At 40.9% G+C, this 20,246-nt stretch overlaps 1 protein-coding gene across 11 annotated transcripts in view; it reads left to right on the top strand.

Moving 5' to 3' along the window:
- The first annotated feature begins 11,155 nt into the window (after positions 1–11,155).
- LDB2 (LIM domain binding 2) overlaps positions 11,156–20,246 on the top strand; it is a 216,561-nt gene continuing 207,470 nt past the window's right edge. For 10 of the 11 annotated variants that reach the window (XM_063401664.1, XM_063401662.1, XM_063401663.1 and 7 more), the window contains exon 1: positions 11,164–11,419. In XM_063401664.1, coding sequence (XP_063257734.1) covers positions 11,288–11,419 — 132 coding nt within the window. In that variant the 5' untranslated portion in view covers positions 11,164–11,287. Of the gene's footprint in view, positions 11,420–20,246 lie in introns of all 11 variants that reach the window. The other variant, XM_063401665.1, reaches the window with a different exon arrangement.

Raw genomic sequence — 20,246 nt, 5'->3', positions numbered from 1 at the left:
TATCTCTCTGATTTCTCATGTACTCCCCCTTACCTTTCCTGATCTCCCACAAAACCCTGGCAGAATACCAGCAGATCTGATAGCTTCTTCTGGGCTGGCTGCCATTACCATATTTATGTCCTTCAGGGTTTCTGTGGGACTGATGACGCACAATACATCATTGGGCTGCTGTGACCAAACAAGGTTTGTGTGCTGCAGCTTCCCCCAGCACTTTGCCAGAAGTGCTGAGACCTGTCAAGGGTATGAAGAAAGATGAGTAAATGTTGATGAGGGATGGAGGAATAGTGTTGAAACAGAGTAGATGTTGGGTAGGAGGAGAGGTCTAAAAACAGTGGCAGGGGAAGAGTTAGTAGGTGTTTCAGAAATAGCTGAAATTGAAGGGGAAATAGAAGTATTCTGGTTCAGGATAAGGTGTAAGGAATGGACTATTAGAGGGAAATCAAAATTGGGAATTAAACAGAATAGATGCATAAGAAAAAGTTGAGCTTGTATGGGGTAAATGATGATGCTCCACCCAGCACAGGATGACGATGACGAACAAGAAGCTTCATTAGGATTTAGCAAAATAAGCATTTTTGTGTCTGTGCCTTTGGCTGAACTGAACTGTACTTTCCAGCCTTTGTGAAATACCCTGTTCCTCGCTATGCTCCATTGCTGAATGAGTATGATTCATCATACCAATGTATGATGAGGATTACACTGCAGGGTAGAATCCCATGGGTGAGCGTTGCAGTGATGCTCTAACTGTGTGTTGGGAGAACAGTGGGATGTGCTGCCTGCCCCTTTACCTCACTGCCAGCAGAAGAAAACCTGGCTTCATGAACTTCATGTGTGCCTTCAGAGAGATCAGTTTGAACAGTTGGGCAGTCAGTGTCACAAACACACTGGGGAGTGTGTCTGCTTTGATACACACCACCAGATTCCACTGATGCCATGCTCTCACGGTATGTGTAGGAATGGCAGAATAGGATTTGCACACAATATGCCTACAGAAATGCCATTCCGAAATTAGCAATAAATTATTTCAAACTCTATGCATGATATATGCTCCCAATTTCTTACAAGAAACACCATTAACTTAAATTTTAGGTTGTTAAACTTCATTTAGCACTATTGTACCCTGTAAAACCGCAAGACTGCTAGTACAGTCACTCAGCTCACTGTTCCAGTCTCCTTTCTCAGTCTCACCTCTTAAGTCTTTATCATAATGAGCTATTTCTTTGAAGAATGATTGTGAGAGATGCATGAAAACCCAAAACACCTGTAAATAAAAATTTTGGAAGATGAGGCAGAGAGATCTTTCCTTTTTATATTACAGCCTCATTGCCTCACTGAGACTGTGACAAGTGTAATCTCTGTCTTTGTAAAAGCCTGTCTTTCCCCTAAAGATTTTCCCAGTGACTCAATTTTATTGTTTTGAATCAAGGACATTAACTTGAATTTGAATTTTAGGATTTCCAAACTGTCAAAGGCTTAAAATTGTGCCATAGCACATATATTTGCAACTAAGACTGGGAAGAGTGAATAAGCTAAAAGCAGTAAACATACAGAAATTAGTCAAGTTTTCAACAATGGAACTTTAAAATATTGCCTCTGTACAAGTTTATAAAAATGAAGCTTAAGTATTGAATACTTAAAACAACTGTTATGGCTTTTGATTTATTTGCCATCAGATGTGCTCCCTAAAACTATATAGAGAATTCCACCAAATGGAAGTGTGACTGAAGATCATATACAAACCACCTGCCCTCTACCTGGCAAAAGGAATAGTAGCAGCAAGGTCACAACTCATGGATATATCCTTCCATGAACTTGACTACACACATTGGTCATGTACTCATCCTGACACCCCAATCCCACTGCTCTTTTTATTACTTCACTAAAAAACCCTAAGTGAGCTTAGCTATGTCTGGCAAACACTTTGGTCTGGCACATAAGGCAAAGCAGTTCAGAAAACTGAAACTCTATTCATCGAAATGTGAAATGGTTTAAATGTTGGGTTTTTTTTCAGTGGCATATTTCAGTGTAGACCTAACTCCAGGTGTGTGAACACTTCCTTTGTTTTGATCTCTATGCAATGCATATTACTAACTAGGGTTTGATTATAATGTATGTATATACATGAAATACAAAGGTTGTATGAAGACTTAGAAAATTTTCAGTGCTCATGCTGTTAATGTAAAACAGCCCTGTAATTGTCCTCATTATGTTCATAATTCTTTAGCTGACTAAATGTCCCTTCTCACACACTTCCATTTATTCTTCTCTTCAAATCTTAAGATTACCAATTCAAAAATGCAAAAAACTAGAATATTGTGAATTAGAATCTTAATGCCTGAATTCAGTCCAGAATTTCATATCAAGTTAAGGATGAGTTGTATTTAAAATAATGAGCATTGTTGTGCTACCCTTTCTAGCTATGACACGCAGGTCCTGTAATAATTATACTTGCTTTTTTGGCTTTTGCAAATGAACACAAAAGTCTTGCTGGTTAATTTAAAGCCTTTTATTGTCTCTCCAAAATTTCTATCTTTATTGGATTCACATCTGTAGTTTTATTTAATGTGAACCAGATGTTGAAATCAAGGCAATGTTTACTAGGATACCTGAACTGAAGAAGGCATGCTACAGTGTTGTGCCAGTTCCCTGCATGTCAAGCAAAAATAAAGTGTTCTGAAGGTTTTTTCTGTTCGTCTAATTAGAAGCTTTCTAATCAATAACTTTCAAATTTCAACTTTCAAACTACTCCACAAGCAAAGAAATACGGACAAATGTACTAGAATTTCACAACCCATGAAGTTGTACTTCATGCACAAAATGTTGTGTTTTTGTTGAAAGTGTGGGGTTTTAGTACACCACTATAAAATGCACCATGGCATGGCTGCAGAATACATGCAATGGGATGATGCTGGGAAGACAATAGACAGCAGAGAGCAGAATGCACTCTTAGAATCAGAAATCAAAGCTAGCAATGAGAGTTGGAGCTGGGAGATGCAGCTGCTGCCATTAAGCAACTGGTTGGTGATGTCCTGTCTCCATGAGAGACAGTAGCTCCTGATGTGGGCCAAGTTTCAAGTCAGAGGGAGCTCAGATCTGCTGCTTCTCCAGAGATGTCAACATATTTCCATGGTCTCTGCAATATGTGCACGCCAGACTTGTTTAAAATGCACCTGGCATGTTTTAAGTACTGAATTAGATACATGTTCATTTTTTGGTCATTGTTTGGATATAGGTCACTGAGTAGCATACCTGGAAGGTATGAGATGTTGGAAGAACAGAATCTATGAGATAGAGGACATAAAGATGTATTCAGTATATATTTTCCTTAGACTCTATTTTTCTGCGCAAACTCATTATTCACTTAAAGGAGAGGCACAGCCAGTCTTTCGTACTCATGAGCTGGAACACTTTGCTCTTGCAGCATAATCAGATTTTCCAAGCAAAACTCCTGGTTATTTCACTCACATTTATGCAGGCGTACAAGGCCTTGGCAAAATTCAAGCACTGCAGAGCATGGTAACATTTCAGATTATAAAACTTAATATGATAACATATACTTAAATTTTAAAGGTCAAATTAAAAACATTATGTTGTGTCTACAAAATATGCATACAGGTAACTGCATTTTTTCATGTATTGAGTGTACAGTCTAAAGCAGTGGAAAGAATACCTGAAATAGTGATATCCAAAATCTCAATGGATTGTATCCTGCATGCTTTCATTTCCTAGCAAGTTTTGGCTTGTGTTTTGCAAGCGTAAGGTCTAAGATCAAATTAAGATCAAAAAGCTTATGATCAAATCTTTACAAAAAATGGAGTATGAATTAAAAACACAAAATAAAAGACTCAAAAAGATCTGTGTAGTAAACAATATTTTTCAATATACATTTCTTTATGCAATGGGTTGGGACTTTGTGTTAAAATAACAGAATAAATAAAAAAAGAGTGGCACTGCTTGTTTTGTAGTAAGGCACAGCAGTTGGTTCAAAACATGGTGAATGCAGTCCAGGATTTGGTGGAACCTTGCTTCAGTTACATGGTAAAGACTTCGTTACAAGTTTCAGATTGCTCTTAAATAAATCCCACCTTGGTACCAGGCACAGAATTTCTCCATCCATCATTCCCTTTCACACCAGTTCTCCTGTCCATCCCTGACTTGTTCTGCTTAGTATGTGTATCTCTGCTGTGCAAATCCAAATGCAAATCCTTAAGTCATAGTTTCCTGAGGTGTAACTCCATTTCTGTCATTGACTTCTTCATTCACCCCTCCCTTACCTTCCACACCTGTAAAATAGGGAGAGAGGCCTATATGCAGGAGGTTGCACAGTTTTGTCATAGTGCTAATCACCATGGTGTCTCTATGAATGTTTATAAAGTGCTTTGAAGATGAAAATTGTCAAAGAAGCTAGGGATGATTATTATAAGTTAATGAATAAATTTCAACATGTATTTGATTGCCAGGTAATTCAGAAGGGAATCACCAACCCTACCCTCTCGAAGAAGAAGAAAAGTTGACAGTCAGCTAGTTGCTAATTAGCACTCAGCTGAAATGCCTCCAAAGCTGAGTGCTCCCAGTTGAGTCCTTTAAAAAGTAATCTTTCAACTAATTGAAATATGCTGAAAGTTGAGCAGTGGGTGAGGTGTGTAACAGGTAAATCAGTATGGAGGAGTTGGTAATGTAGAAGGAATACTAAGCTTTTCCAGGTAGGAAAAGCCAAAATGAACATCTCAGGTGAATCACTAGGCAAAACGAGAATTTCTTTTTCATGTTCATGTATCTGTTCTAAGACCCAGCTTAGGGAGGAAGGGTTGCTTAAAGAGTGTGTTGAAGCTCAGTGTTGTTTATTTCTTACCATATTGAGGGGTAGTTGTAATGATTCTTGTTGTGCACTGAGACTAAAGAATTTTGAAATAAAACATTACATAATACATTAAAGCTGAATGACTGTGCCACCTGCACTTAATTCATATTTAGCTTGTCTGTAAGGGAAACTAGTGTATCAGAAAGGGGCTCAGATGCTTCAGGCCCTTTCCTCTCTCCTGACCTGATTTTTTCCTGGAGGGTCAGTCTGCCAGACCATAGTCTGCTCCTGTAGCCTCCCCCACCACTTCTTTGGAGATTTGTTTTTTTGGCTGTCTGCCAATGCTATAAACCGCAGCACAGTCTTCTCTGCTGCTGAAGGCTGTTTTCTCCCTCAGCCACTGGGAGATGGCTGCAAAAGGCAAATTACAGGAATTTCATCCCTTTCTTTCCCCTGTTTGACTGCTCTAGATTCACCATCCTCACCATCACTTCTTCTTACTTTCTTCATGGAAAACTTGCTGGGCAGTTTGAGTGGAAAATCTCAGCTGCTTCAAACAGTCCTTCCCAGCACAAATCTCCAGTGATAATCCACCCCAAACCTCAGCAGCATGTAGCCCCATGCAGGGGGTGGGGGAGGGAAAACCCAGTATGTATGGTGGGAAGATACCAAGGCAGGTTTGATTTATGGAAAAGAAATTCTGCTCCAAAAGGGGCTATGGGCAGGTATGTGCAATATGAAGGAAAATGGGGAGATGGAACAAGATATAATTGTTGTTGAAGCAGCCTTCATGGTGTGCTCAGAGATTCAACAAAACCAAGGTATGTTAAATCTCTTTGCTGTTTTACTAGTTGAAATATGCTGTCAGTGGACAAATTCCTTGGTCTCCTGGTGCTGTTGCAGCCCAGAGAAGCTCCTCTGGAGGTCAAGGGCTGAATACATCACACTTGAGACCTCATCCTCTCCTCCCAGCACTATTTCCCCCTAACAGTAGTCCCCCTCACATGGTCACAAAGTACTCTGTAGTCCACTTTCCACTCAGGTGCTGCACTGACAGCGTGGTGAGGAGCAAAATGAAGCCACTTAGGCTTCAAGCAAGAATCTCCTGTGAGCCGAGGAGCTGGACTGCAGCTTGGAGCTCCTACAGACCCTCTTCAATAGCACAAAGGGAGGACACTTAAAACACACAGCTCTAGCTCACAACAGCTTAATCAGAGAGATGGTAAGGCACTGTCTGCTGTATCTTGGTGGGTTTAGGTGGACAATCAATGTAACATCAAGGTAAGATATTCACCACTTCAAGTTTGTTCCATGTTTACTTTCCCTGCTCTGTCTCCTTCAGGTATTGTGCAGGTACTGGATGAATAAAGCAGACAGACTGCTCAGTCAGGCATGGGCAGGCTCCTCAAAGACTGCTTTCAGCTGAGCATTCATGAAGTTTCCAGACAAAATTAAATATCCATTTTGACTGAGGACAAAGACATTGTGTACACTGAACAACTCAAAAATATTCAAAATCCCTTCTGTGTTATCATCAATTTTGAAGTATTTCTAGCACCACTAGTGAGTGTTGGAGCTGTAACTCTAATTTACTAGAATTAAATAGGGGAAGAGAATTCTTAGAATTTTCATTTGTATTGAATGATAATTACATGTAATTTATGCAAGGTAGGCTTGAGTCTGCAAAAAGCCTGAAGCATTTAAAAGATGTGAGCCCTTCTTGCCACATTACAAACCCTGAAACACAGTAGTTTTGGTGGGTCCTACTTATGGATTTTTTTAAAAACCCTTCTGATAAAAACAACCATGTAATTCATTAATGACAGAAAATGAAAATTATCACAACAAAAATAAAAAGTAATCTAAATGGAAAAAGTCTGGAAGTGTACACAGAGCTCGGTCAATATTTTTAACAATGGATTGAACAGATTTATTTGGTTTCCTGTCCACAAATTATCTGTAAAAGGGCACTGTTTTCTGGAATATATTTTTATTTCAATGTACTAATATTTAATGCAAACAAATTACAGCTTCTAGTTTTGATATAAATTGCAAGCATCTGGTCCACTATAGCTGTAGAAATGAATGGTAGTAACCTGAAGCCTGTCAAAATCTGTGTTTGAGCTCTGCAGTTGAGTATATGTTACAGATGGTTGGGTATTGCTGGTGGTTCTTCATTGTGCATCCCAGCTTTTGATAAGCATATTTCATTTAGTCACTCTTGAGCATCCACAGGAAAACAGCTTTGTTTTGTTACCTAAGGCCACTCCATCAGAAGTCTTCAGTGCTATTTGGCTTTTGTATAAACAAAGGATAGTTTGAAAATGTCGCATTGCTAGTTTTTAAAAAACAAATCGTGTTTACTTGAGCATCCTCAGTATTCAAGTACTTGTTGTTTTTCTCTCTTCATATGCTATGTGCCTTTAACTACGATCAATCTCTCCTTTACTGTCTTTCAACAGCTACCAACCACCTTAAATGTATCCTTGTAAACCTGATTTCTGACAGAGACTGAACAGTCAACACATACCAGGGATAAATACAGCAATTACACCTATTTTCAGCTGTATCGCTTTTCTGCTTTATTATTATTATTACGAGGCAGTTATTAAAAATAGTGCAGCCTTCAGAGCTGCTCCTGTTGTCAGCCTGGCAAAGCGAGCGCTGTGCCTGCTTTAGGCAGGGCTCTGTCAGGGGCTGCCTGTGCCGTGGTGGGGCAGTGGCAGCACTGCAGCCCAGCCCTGTGCCAGGTGCTCCAGCACGGGCAGGTGAACAAACTGCTCTGGCTCATCCTTTCTCACTGCCTGCTTTTGTCCTGCAAGTTTCCGCTGTTGGTTTTTGGTCCTTCGACTGCAGTGCAACTTGGCTACTCAGAGGTGCTGCAGGTACCACACAGGTGGGTGCAGGGCAGAGGACATGCACCCTTCTGCTGCACCAGACCCACACCTTCCCTTTGAATGAGGGGAAATTGTCCTCCAGAGCTGTCAGAGCGCGAGTCCTTGACTTGCGTGGGTCCTTCTGTTTGTGCCCAGGAGAGGGCAATCCAGCACCCAGACAGCAGCCAGATTGTCCCAGCCCTCCTGCGGGGTGCCAAGGGCCTATGTGGTGGTTAGTGCCTTGCCAGAGGGACACAAAATGTGGCTCTGTGGCTGCTGGTTGAGGTCTAATGGCACACTTCCAGCCAGCTGGGGATCACAAGCCTCAGTCCTGGTCCCTCTCTGCTCTGGTGCCTTGTCTCACGTTCAAGTGCGGCATCCAGGCAGGGTTAGGGTAAGCCAAGGCAGTGTGCAGGTCTGGGGAGCCAAGGACATGTCCCAGTACTTCCTTTCTGGCCTCAAGGTGCTGCTGTAACTCTCACCACTTTGAGGTGCAGCAGGATTTGCATGTGCATACACCCACATAAAGACAACTCTGCACACAGTTGCCTCATCTGTTGGGAGCCATGCATATGCACAGGCACAGGAATAGACTCATTTTCAGATTTGGAAAGACTAGTCTCTTCCTCTTGTTTTCCTCCACCTCTCTTTTTTTGCCTCTGCTCACATTAAACTTGTTTTCCAGATTAGGGATTTATTGACTGCCCTAAATCTTGGGTCAGATACTTGCCTTTGACCCCTGGGCCACTTTGTGTAGCAGCTTGATGCCAATGGTGCAGGGAGTTTGGAGCAGCCGAGGCAATGGAGCTGGCTGCGTGCCCCCTAACCCACACCCCCAGAGCACACACAAACCTGAAAAGGCAGCAGATCCAAGTGGGAATTGAGATGACAGTGTCAGGATCCCTGTAAGTTTATGTTCCTTTGATTCTGCCTTCTGTTTTACTGTTCTGCGCATCACACTAGTCTAGATGATAACAGGCAACTGGAAGAGCTGCCGGAGCCTGTAATTAGCAGGCTCCTACCCTGGGACTTGGTTCTTGCTGGTGGGCTGTAGGTGTGGGATAATTTGCCAGTTAATCAATGGGAATTATTAAAATATCGCTGCATATTTTTGCTTTGTGCTAGACCCACACACAGAAGCTCTTATAAGGGGGTTGAGGGGAGTATCTGGGGTTCCTACTCATGAAAGCAAATCCTACTGCTCCTTCCTTTCCTCCCACGTCAGCCAAAATAACAATACTAATACAATCGCCATGTTTAACTTCAGTGGAACAGTGAATTTTAGCTTAATCAAAAAGTAATTAAAATAGAAATAGCTTACAAGTGATGCAAAATTCCACCATTTTAATTACAGAGAGCAGTGTGTCCTTTCTTGGGCAAATGTTATATTTAGGATTTGTTTTGCAAAGAAGGTAAAATCCATAACTTGGTAGATTTCTGGTTGGGTTTTTTGACATTTTTAAACGCATATTGTACTTTGGTTATAAATACTGTGTTTATTACTGCTATAACTCTATTTTTTCTGGTAATTTTGGTTTTAAGTTTTAAGGTAGCCTTGTTGGGATCTTTTAGAGAACAAGGTAGATGCAGGGAAGTTTTTTCATAGGTGTGTAGCCATGTTACAGGCTTTTCATGGGGTCAGCAAACTCTGGCAGAACACTGTCACAGTCATTGCAGCACTACTGAGTCAAATGTTGCACATGCTATTTATTAAACTCAGCACCTCCAGTAATGGTACTGGAGTGGCAGTGTAGTATTGCTACATAGCTGGGGTGCTCTTAAAGAGAGAAGTGACATTCCTCATGTATTATCTGTTGTCTCTGTGTTTAGTGACAGAAGCTGTGGGAAGTCTATAAAAACAGCTCAATACGTCACTTCTTATGGAAACTGTTATTCCATAACATTCAGAAATAGTTTTGCTAAACAACTACCGGTAGGGGAAAGATAAATTATGATTCCGATCAGCGGTCAGTAGAATATCAAGTATGAAATTTCATATTTTATCCTGAAAAGAGAGGTCAGACTTTCCAGAATTAGCCAAATGCCAGTGAAAACTAGAATTTTTCAAATACATCTTAAAATATTCCTCCATTCAGTCAGAATTTGAATTAAATTTTTGACAGTGGGTAAAGCCATATCAGGCTCAAATATTTTTCGGGATTATTACAAAAATTTAGAGAAAGTAATGGTGCGTGCCTTGATTTCCCCATCTGTGAAATGGGCGATCCCGCAGCGTTCATGCGGAGCACTCCGACTGAGAACCGCTGTGGCTGCAGCTGATTGTTATTCTCTTAATCATATTAGTTAACTAAATCTGTTCCTAGAGTGGTTCCATTTGCTTGAATGAATTTACATGAGAGATTAATTCAGCGCTGTTTATTGTTGTTTTTACATTTATTCAGTACTGTAAATAATACCTGATACTTTACAGCTGTGTATGAGGACACAGTTTGTGCTTAGAGGACTTTTTCGTACAGGTAATTTGAACGCTCCCCTCCTAGACCTTCCACTTTCCCATGGAGCACATGAGCCCATTTTGTTTATTCTATATTTTGAGGACTTTTCGCTCACGTGGTGTCCGCTCCCAGCACTTTCCTGCAAGTATGATTCAACAGATAAAGTTCATTCCTCACCTCCAAGGGGTGATCTCCTCCCCTTGCCCTCCCCTCCTCCCTCGGGACCCCCTCCCCAATGTTAGATATTCACTGGCAACGCTCTCTAACCGCTGCTGGATTTATGCCCAGCAACGATCCTAAAAACTGGGCGCAGTCTCCCATCGAGCTGCCGCCGCCTTTACGCCGGACAGCGGCGTCTAAACACCCCATTTGTGTCGGGCTGACCCCCGCCGAGGGGCACTGCCGGTGCCCGTCCGGGGGTCCCGCTCTGCCAGCCGCCCCTTTGTGCTTTCCCAATCTCCGGGAGGTTTCCGCGGCTGGCATCCGAGTGCTCTCCATTGTGTGAAGTGTGGCGTGCGAGGTTATTTCTTTGTGCCGGCCGCCCTCCCTGCCGTGCCCCGGGCGCGGCCCCCCCGGCCCGGGCAGCGCGGAGCGGCCGCCCCGGGCGGGCAGCGGAGCCGTCGGGCGCGGGGGAAGCGCCGGCTGCCCGCGGCGGGATGGCCGTGGCCTGTGTTTATGTATTTTATAGTAATCACATTTCTGACATTACCCGCGGGGTGATTGGCTCAGGCAGCTTTTAAACCACCTATATGCTAACGAGCCCGCCGCGGCTCCGGCGGGGGCCTGCGGGGGCCGGCGAACCCCAACCCGCACCTCTGCCAGGCGGGGACGGGGGATGGCATTTCTGAACTAGTCGGCGGCGCGGACAGGAAATGACCCCTCCAGAAACTGCTGCTTTAAAACCGAGCGGCGGTGCCTGAAGCTATCCAGCCTCCCTCCCCGTGTCTGGAGCCTGTGCGCTCCCGCTCCCCCCACCCCCCCGCCCGTCTCCGCCGGAGCGGGCTCCCACAGCAGTCCCCAGCCAGTGCGTGCAGCCTGGATGTGTGTGTGTGTGTGCGCGCCGCTACTTTGTACTGTGAAGAACACACAGCCCATGTGCTCTGTATGGATGTTGATGATACTCTGTGTAGCTTGAATCTCTGCAAGCAGGCAAGATGTCCAGCACACCACATGACCCTTTCTATTCTTCTCCTTTTGGCCCATTTTATAGGAGACACACACCATACATGGTGCAACCAGAGTACCGAATATATGAAATGAACAAGAGGCTGCAGTCGCGGACGGAGGTAAGTCCCCCAGCCTTGTTTTCCTGTGCATGGACCGTGGTAGGTTTCAGCCCGAATTCCAGCTGAAGCGTCCCACTAGACAGTACAGTATATGCAGGCATGAACCCTAATTAATTTAGTAGTTTAATTGGGTAATCCCTCATTATGTTTCCACGCAGAGCAACTCTTTGAGGAGATACCAGCTTAGGCTGAAATCATGAAATTACAGTACAGCACTTCAGGATTGATTATTACGCTGCTCTCAGAAAATTTCTTTGCCTTAGTGTGTTGTTTGCTCAGGATCTGTCCTGCTGGCATTCGTAGCTATAATATTGCAAAGTATTGCTTCGGCTTTTGCACAAAATTAATTCTGGAATGCTGCAGGTTTAGGGGGAGAGATGAACGTTTCTTTGGTTTTGTTCTGTAAACTCATTAAAATGAAAAATGGATGATAACTGGAAAGAAGAGCGGAGTTTTAAAAACTTATTCCTAGGATACCCTTAAAGAACACATGTTTGGGACAACCGACAAGAGAAATTTGTGTTTACATTTAGAATGCTGTTGCTTTTAGCAAGAGAGATGGTCAGTTCACTACTTTATCATATAGCTGTCAAAAGTACCCAGTAATGTAAACTACATTCACTGTTGGTTATGCTTTGTAAAATGTGTTAGTGGTTTATACACCCCGGCTTCGAAATCCAGATCAGCTGCTGCAAAGAACATACTGAATGGGAGGGGGAAATGCTTTTGTCATTAAAACTAAAATTAAAAGAAAAATAGTGGGGGCTGTATCTTGTTATTTACATGGTTAAGTAAAGCACACTTTTCAAGTCTGCTGAAGTGAAAGTGAATCAGACTGCATTTCTGTCCCTGTGTCTGTGTAGCAAACATTCTTGGTGCTGCAATTTTTCATAGTAGTTTATTAGTGGTGCCCTGAAAAGACTTTTAAAAAGTATGAATCTTTTATAGTAAATGGCAAATATCTGCTAGGTTTGTGACATGCAGCGTAGTGAAGGATCTCAGGTTGATCTGTTTGTTGTACTGCGATTCTTTAAGATAACATGAGGTTACCATAAAATAAAAAACACATGCCTGAATTGTCAGCTAAGCCATGGAAAATCTGTGACGTTTAATGTATATGATACAGCTAACGAGATGTGACCTGCTTTCTGATTGGGTACCGCCACGGGGTAACTGCTTTTCTAGCACTGCTTCCACTGCCAGGCTTGGAACGTTGCTGGGGAGTCATTGGTAATACACTTTGTGCTGGCTAAAACTCCAAGCAGCTCTTTGCTCCCAAAATCATGGCAAGTGTTTGTCAGTTTTGCCCCAAGCTGTTGGCTGCAGAGGGTTGCTGCCATTTAGGATAAGGGAGTTCCTGGGGTTTGTTTGCTACTGCTTGTTTGTTAGTGTCTTGCAACTCTGTTCCTTGCATTCCTGTACATATCCATGTAATAACTTACAGACTTTTTCAAGTGAGAAGAGCAAATATGTATCACTGAGTGATTTCTTCAGGGTTTTATATACAACCTGCTCTAAAAGCTGTCAGTGATACCTTAGCCTTTTTACATATTATTTTAGTGGTACTTTTAATAATTGACCAGTTCCTGATTGTAGTTCCTTTATGGATGTTACAGGAGAAAAGTTTTTGAGGGACTTGTGAAACAACTTTTCCCTCCTTCGTTGCTGAGGTGTGCTGAATTAAACTTCAGCACCTTTAATTGCAATTTTTGCTGCGCAAATTCAGATGGATTGTTGTGGGCAAAAAGCAATAACCCACTCTTTCTTGCTAGGAGCGCCTTGCTGGGTTTCAGCAGCATTCTATTTTGACTGACAGTATTTAGTTAATGAAGGCCTTATGCTCCAGCATTTCTTTTATTTGCTCAGAATAAAAATTCTTTTGCTTTGTGATTGTTCAGTGTTTACATTCTGGTTGTCTGTTTTTTCAGTTTATGAGCTCTGTGCTTTAAGCATTGTTGTTCATTGAAATGTGTTTTCTAGCTAACTTCAGTTCATCTCATTCATCTTCCTATTAAAACATCTCCATAATAAAGAAACAAAAAATATTAAACTAGTTTCCTGGGACACTAGAGTGACTAGGTGTGGGCAGTCTGTAATGAATAATGCTGGCTTCTTGGGCAGCTCAGATGTGGAAGTTTCCCATTAATTTTATGCACTTCCAAGCATGTTTGGGATTGGTACATGAAGGCTTCTGGAGCATGTATAACTAGGTCTAAATTTTCTGAATCCAGAGCCCTGTATGTCATGGAAGGAATGTGCTTGTGATCTGGGTGATACAGGCTTTCTGCCTGAACCTTTCTCTTCAGGCAGTCTTTGGAATAATGTAGGCACTGGTCTCTGAAGGAGGCTGCTTGAGCTCTGCGAGCCCCAGGGGGTAGGTGAGCACAGGCAAAGCAGCTTAAGGCGAAAGGAATTACAAAGAAACTCTCCAAAAGACTGGGGGGTAGCAAGCTGGCAGATTCCACATGGACCCAACTTGGGCAGAGAGACAGTGGCAAAGGAGAATGCATTTAAAAAAGGGAAACTACAGCCGTTATCCCAAATATATCCATGGAAAGCCTTTGGGATTTTTCTGGTTTCATGAAAAATAAAAATGTTCTTAATAACCCTGTAGAGCCAGAGTCTCTTCTGTCCCTTGCAGAGGTGGAAGTTCCAAGGCAGAGCAAAACATACATAATTTAATAAAGTTGTACATGGGATGGATGGAGAGCCCATGGAAGGAGTATCTGTAGGTCATGTCTATCTGTTTTCTCTTCTCCTTCCTACTGTAGTTCTCCAAAGCGTGCAGGTAGGTGAAAAAATATTTTAAAAAACCCAAAAAACTGATGAGCTGGTAGAAACACCATTGGGGAATCCACCAGTAAATGCTATTCCTACTCCTGCTCTCCCAGCAGCGAGGTTGATGGTATGTTGGGGGAGGTAGAAGTGTCCTCAAAATGGTTCAGGGCTTGGGGACCCTTCCTGAGAAATCCACTGCTTCCACTCCAGGTTCTGTCAGCATTGGGTGGAAGGGAGTCAGTGTGAAAGATGTGCTCGGTGTATTAAGCAGACAAAGTACAGAGTGATAAAGAAAGGTCATTTAGATGCAGCATAGCTATCTTTGTTGTTCTTGTTTTCTTTAGGATGAAATGGAAGTCGTGAAAGTAAAGAATTAGCAGCTTTAGCCTGTGCTAGACGTGCAAACTTTTGCTCTCCAAACTTCTTATAACTTTATGGGCTCCTCAAACAGAACCTACAACTGCCTTTTTAAATTCAGGGTCAGTCTTAGGCGAAGAATTCCAATCACACCCAGGCAGGGGGTGGTTTTATGATGTAAGTACTGGCAGAAGTCCACCACCTAGCTAATTCTTATGTGATCTAAAGTAAATTAGGAGTCTGGGTTACTAAACAGTGTCCAGGAAAACCATACCTTCCTTAAAAGTTGTTCAAAGAAATCTAATGCGGTAATAGTTTTTTTCTAAACTAATACATGCTTTCTTAATAATACTTGGGGAGCATCCAGTGCCATTTTGTAATGCTTCAACAATCCCTATTTAAAGAAGCAAAATGAATATTTAAATGTTTAATAATCTCTGGCAGATATAAAGATAGATCTTGCTTACTTCTCTCATAGTTGATTAACTTCTGGTTAAACAAAATGCAGCTGTTTCCTTGCTCTGTGTGTGGTTTTCAGGATTTCGTTCCCATTCACGCATATTCAGTTTATCTTAATATTTTTCTATCTCTGTTAGTTTAACATTTCAAGAAAGGAATCCTGTTGTGGCATAATCATCAGTTTCTGAAGTTCTAGGTAGCAATACACAACATAGGTAAATGTCTCTGTTTTTCATAAAACTTTGTGTTTAAAAAGGCACCTCTTTTCCTCTTTGATGTTGTAAATCCTTTTCTGTCCTAATTTTTAATCATTTGAAATTGCTTACACTTAAAAGAAAAAAAAGCTGATTATATCTTGTATATAATTATTCAGTAACATTACAGTGTGCTGTGAATAGATCACTTAAAGTTGCTGACAGTTTAAAGTTTGAGGCGTCGCTTTATTGTCAGTAATCAAAGAAATGTATCAAGCCTTTCACTTGTTTATTTAGTCCTCTGTATTGTTAGAACTTTTGTGTATCACAATAAATTAAATTCACCTGTATCTCTTTCTGTCACTACAAGAGATTATGCTTTACATCACCACTGGATGCAAAACACAGCTTTCCCTCTGGCTAAGACAGCAATGTTTTAAGGGTGACTAGAGACCTTGATTAGTAGCATATTTGTTTTAAAGACAATCAGCTTAATCAAATGATATTAAACACCTATTAAACTGTATAGTGAATTTAACAAAGGTTTCATGGTGGAAAAATATAAAGAAAATTAAAAGGAAAATAAAAGAGGGTGTTATGATTATTTAAAAGCTGCTAAATGAACTGGAAGCTTACACAGACATTCATACGCAACCAAATATTTAAAGCCAATCAAAGCAAAACAAATTTTCTGCAGTTTAATGAAAGTCTCTTTTTTTTTTCCTCACATTACTATCTGATGAAATAATCTTCTCCTTCCTGATGCATTTTAAATAGGTTAGTCATAAAAATCTATGTTGTGACATCACATTTGTTCGCCTAGCAACTTAGTGTGGCAAACAGATCTCTCATATTGTGTACATAAGTCTGAGTTTGTCCAATGAGTTTGTTTTGTTGAGGGGAAAACACATAAACTTCTGTCTCAAAGTAATTTGAAGGAAATATTCTTTCACCCACAAATACACTAATACTTAGCAATTCTAGGAACAGGAGTAAAGTATTTTGAGAGTACTTATGAACCATGCTTTGCAGAAACTAAAAGGTCAGTGTTAAAAGAAAACCCTTGAATGCCTTTAGGCAGACACTGACTTCAGAATGGATTCAAGGCTTTTTTTACTGATTTTCTTTTATTTCATACATGTTTTCTATCCGCTAAAAAAATTTCAGTTGCAGCTGCTTTCAATTAAAATTGTTACAAACTAACAATTCTTATGAGGCCAAGGGAGGAAAAAAAGACTCCACTTCCTTTACATGTTGATCCTTAGCTTACCATCAGGGATATCTTGCTGCTCCTGCCCACCCTCCCCCCCAAAAAAGTCATATAATAAAATGGAAACTGCACACATGCTGCATTTGGAAGTAGGGGCTGGTGAGGGTGGAGAAAGAGTCACTGCAAAAGTATAAGAATGGGTCTCTCCTGCAATCACTCTGTTGCTTAGTAGATCATTTTCTATAAAGAAACCCTTTCAATTTTTCTTCTTTTTTTTCTTTACTCTTTAAGCCATAAATCCACTTAGAAAAACCCTTAAACTTCATCTTTCCCTGATGTAAACAAGATTTACTATGCAGATCCAGTCTCAAAAATAGAAGCTCTTGATTAGTGCGAAAGGACAAAATAGAGATCATAACAAGGAGCCAGTCCTGTGCTCTTATTTAAGCTGGAGTTTCGCCTGCAGTAAGATTGCAAGATCAGATAAAAAAAGAAAATAATTTGAGTTTGGTACATGCACTTTCTTTGTTTAAAAAGGGGTAAGATTGCTAAACTTTTTACAGTATTTTTTACCTGGACTTCTTACTTCAAATGGTATTTTTTGCATCTCTTTGCCAGAAATTGCATATCTACTATAAACACGCGTTTCAGCCATGCTGATACTTTGTTCAGTTGTTTCCTCCACAAGAAGAGCTTTCTTTCCTGCACTGTTCTGTGTAAACAGGTCGGGATAGATCCCCACTTTTGCCAGGTACCTTTTCCCAGAATTTGTTGCTGAGCTACTTTGATGCCTTAGAGGGATGATCATGGCAGGAAAAAGGTTGCCTGGAAGAGGCTGATGATTAGTCTCCAAAAAAGGACCTGTTGGCCAGTTCTCAATGGTCTTATTTATTAGACAAAATTAGTAGTGAAATAAACATCCCCAAAACTATGGCTAAAATATTCTCCCCTAGGCCTGCCTGCATCTTTCTTTTCCCTGGTATGTTCTTTCTGTGTTTGGTTACTATCAGAATTTCAGAGAGAAGGCACTTTATGGTCAGAATACTGTTTCTATCACGTTGTGGTTGACAGCCATGCCCTACTAAACTAAAACATGTAAATTATTGATCTAGGCTGAATAGTCCACTTGGTACCTTTGAGATGACAGGGAATCAACTAGACCCACATGCAGGACTTATGGGAACAGCTGATACCTCTGGAAACAGCTCCAGTACCTTCATACCTTAAAAGGTTGGTGAAAAAACAACTGCTCTGGAGACATGAGACCTTTTCAGGACTACACATGAAGTATGGCCTGGTGTGTTTCTACACCTATCATCTTTTCAGGATTTGAGAATTGCTAGTACTGAAGTCTTTGCAAAAGCCATAAATTTACAGCAACAGGCTGTAAAATAGTCCTCTCCACATGTCTTAGGTGATCTTGGCATCACCTTGATGTTTCTACAGTATTGTCAAGGAGGCATGCTCATGTTGAAGCTCTTGGCCAGGGGTTGTTCCCATCCTCAGCATAGAGACTTGAATCACAGACTCAGAACGGTTTGGGTTGAAGCATGAGACTTGAGCATAGCAGTCAACTTCTTTATGAAAAACTCTGATAACTACAGCCAAAATAAAAGTATCACACTAGAACTTCTTCCTTCAGTCTTTCTGTTTTCAATAATCAAATTCAGGGAATTCACATCCACATGCTTTACCATTCTTCACAGCAGAATGGTAAACTCAGAACTGATGCAGTAAAGCCCATAGCTTTGCATAGGTTTCTAAATGTGCTTAAATCCACTGCCTGGTCAGCTGCAAACCAAATAGTTTACATCCTTCAGAGCACCTAATGAATTGGAACATTGCTGTAAATCTGTCACACGTGATCTGCAGTACCTGTTGATATCCATCTTCCCTGATTCTAGGCTTGCCAAGCCTAGTTAGCTGAGCAGGAGCATCGTTTGTTTGTGTGTTAAAAGGGGGAGGGGAAAATCTAATAGTTTTGACAGCAGGTTATTCATGTAAAGCAGATTCAGTATCTGTCTAGATCCCATGCATTTTACCCAACTGCTAGCTGCAGACTAGAACATCCAAAAGAATTGCCTGGCTGAATGACCTTATCTGTTGCATTCAAAGGACAAAGAAACATTATGTGTGTATAAAAGTGATCATATTTGGAACCTCCTGATGAAAGCAGACTCAAGAATAGATTGAATCATAGATCCACTTTGCTTATTCCTGAAAAACTACATATCTGGAAGAAACAACTGACCATATTTGAGTATTAATATGTGCAGTCTTACATTGCACATGCAGTGGACTATTTTTACGTTCCTTTTGGACTTTCAAACATTTGTTTTTTCCTAACTACATTTTTATTAGGTTATTTTGTAGAGTAGTAAATTGAGAAAATGATGACTTTAGGCACATTGTGCATTTGAAGTATTTTATGTACCTTATTGTGATTTTTGTTCCAGTTGTGTAGTTTTGCCTCAGCCACTAGCAGATTTTATCAGACAAATAGCTGCCATCTGTCCTAGAGCAGGTTACAAAGAGATTTCTGAGATATTAATGACTACATTATACAAAAAGAAATATTCTAAATCTTTAAATACAATAGTTATGTGAAGAGAGGAAAATGCTCAGAAAACAGGAAAGTAAATAGAATGAAACTTTTTCATTTTATTTCTTCTTATGCTGCAGCACCTTCAGCATGCTTCATCCCTTAGGAAGGCAGTCAGCAGCACCAGCATTTCTAACCATCTTCTGTGGACTAGACATGCTCCAGGGTGAGGTGGGCAAGGCAGACGTGACACCTGCTTTGCCTCTAGGTTTGCAACCAGGACAGCCTTTAATAAGTGGGAAAAGGGAAGATGCAATGCCTCACATCTAGAATGCTATGTTTTATTCCTGCAGTTAACAAAAGTCTCATGCATGGGTCATTTGGCAGTGGAGAAAGGCCTACAACTGTCTGTTTTACTCCTCCACATTCTGATAGTAACTTGCCTTTTCAGATTAATGTCAGTCACCATCTTCTGTAATTCTTGTAGCCAGTTTACCAAAAGTGTTACCACGTTACTGTACTCTGCATCACAATGATATGAAAGGAAAAAGAACTGCTACATAATAGTTCCTTTAGAGCAAATGAAAATAATTCTTGTTGTTCAGCATGTTGCAAGAGGGTTCTCCTTCCTTTTGGCCCTCATTTCTCCACCTTTTTTCCCCATACCTAGGTGTTGAAAACATTCAGAGAATATGGATTTGAGTTGTGCATTTGCAACCATACCTTTTGCTGTAGTGGATGAAGGCAATACAATAGCTCTATCGCTTCTACCTAGACTTAATCACTGGAGTATCAGTTAACCCTTAGGGTAATTAGGTAATAATGTTGTTGATGTGATTTGAAGTATCATTTTAAGCAATTAGAAGTTCAGATATAATGTGATGCAATTATGCATTATATAGTGCATCTATCCATTTTACACAGCAAAAATTACCATATGTTTTTTGGGAAGCTTGGCGTTTTGCACTGACTGGGGTTCTGCTTGTATTTATGAACAGCATGCCTGTAAACTGTGGTAATAACTCTTTGAAGGCCACACCTATGCACACTGCTGATTATGTTAAATAGCATAGGCCCATTTTAATGAATGTGTTGGCATGAATAATGGGACATGAAAAGCCAACACACTGGGTAAATGTTCATTACCTGAGTGCAACAAATACTACATGAAAAATTTCCGTGACAATTCACTTGAGTTTAGCAGTGAATTTGCTTTGGCTATGTTCGTGCTCTTTATGCTTTTCTATGAATGTTTGATCAATGGAGTTTTATTCTTACAAATAATTG

The sequence above is a fragment of the Prinia subflava genome, chromosome 7 (assembly GCF_021018805.1).
Source record: "Prinia subflava isolate CZ2003 ecotype Zambia chromosome 7, Cam_Psub_1.2, whole genome shotgun sequence".
Lineage (NCBI taxonomy): Eukaryota > Metazoa > Chordata > Aves > Passeriformes > Cisticolidae > Prinia > Prinia subflava.
The sequence above is the reverse complement of the archived record's forward strand: the minus strand, read 5'-3'. Positions and strand labels throughout refer to the sequence as shown.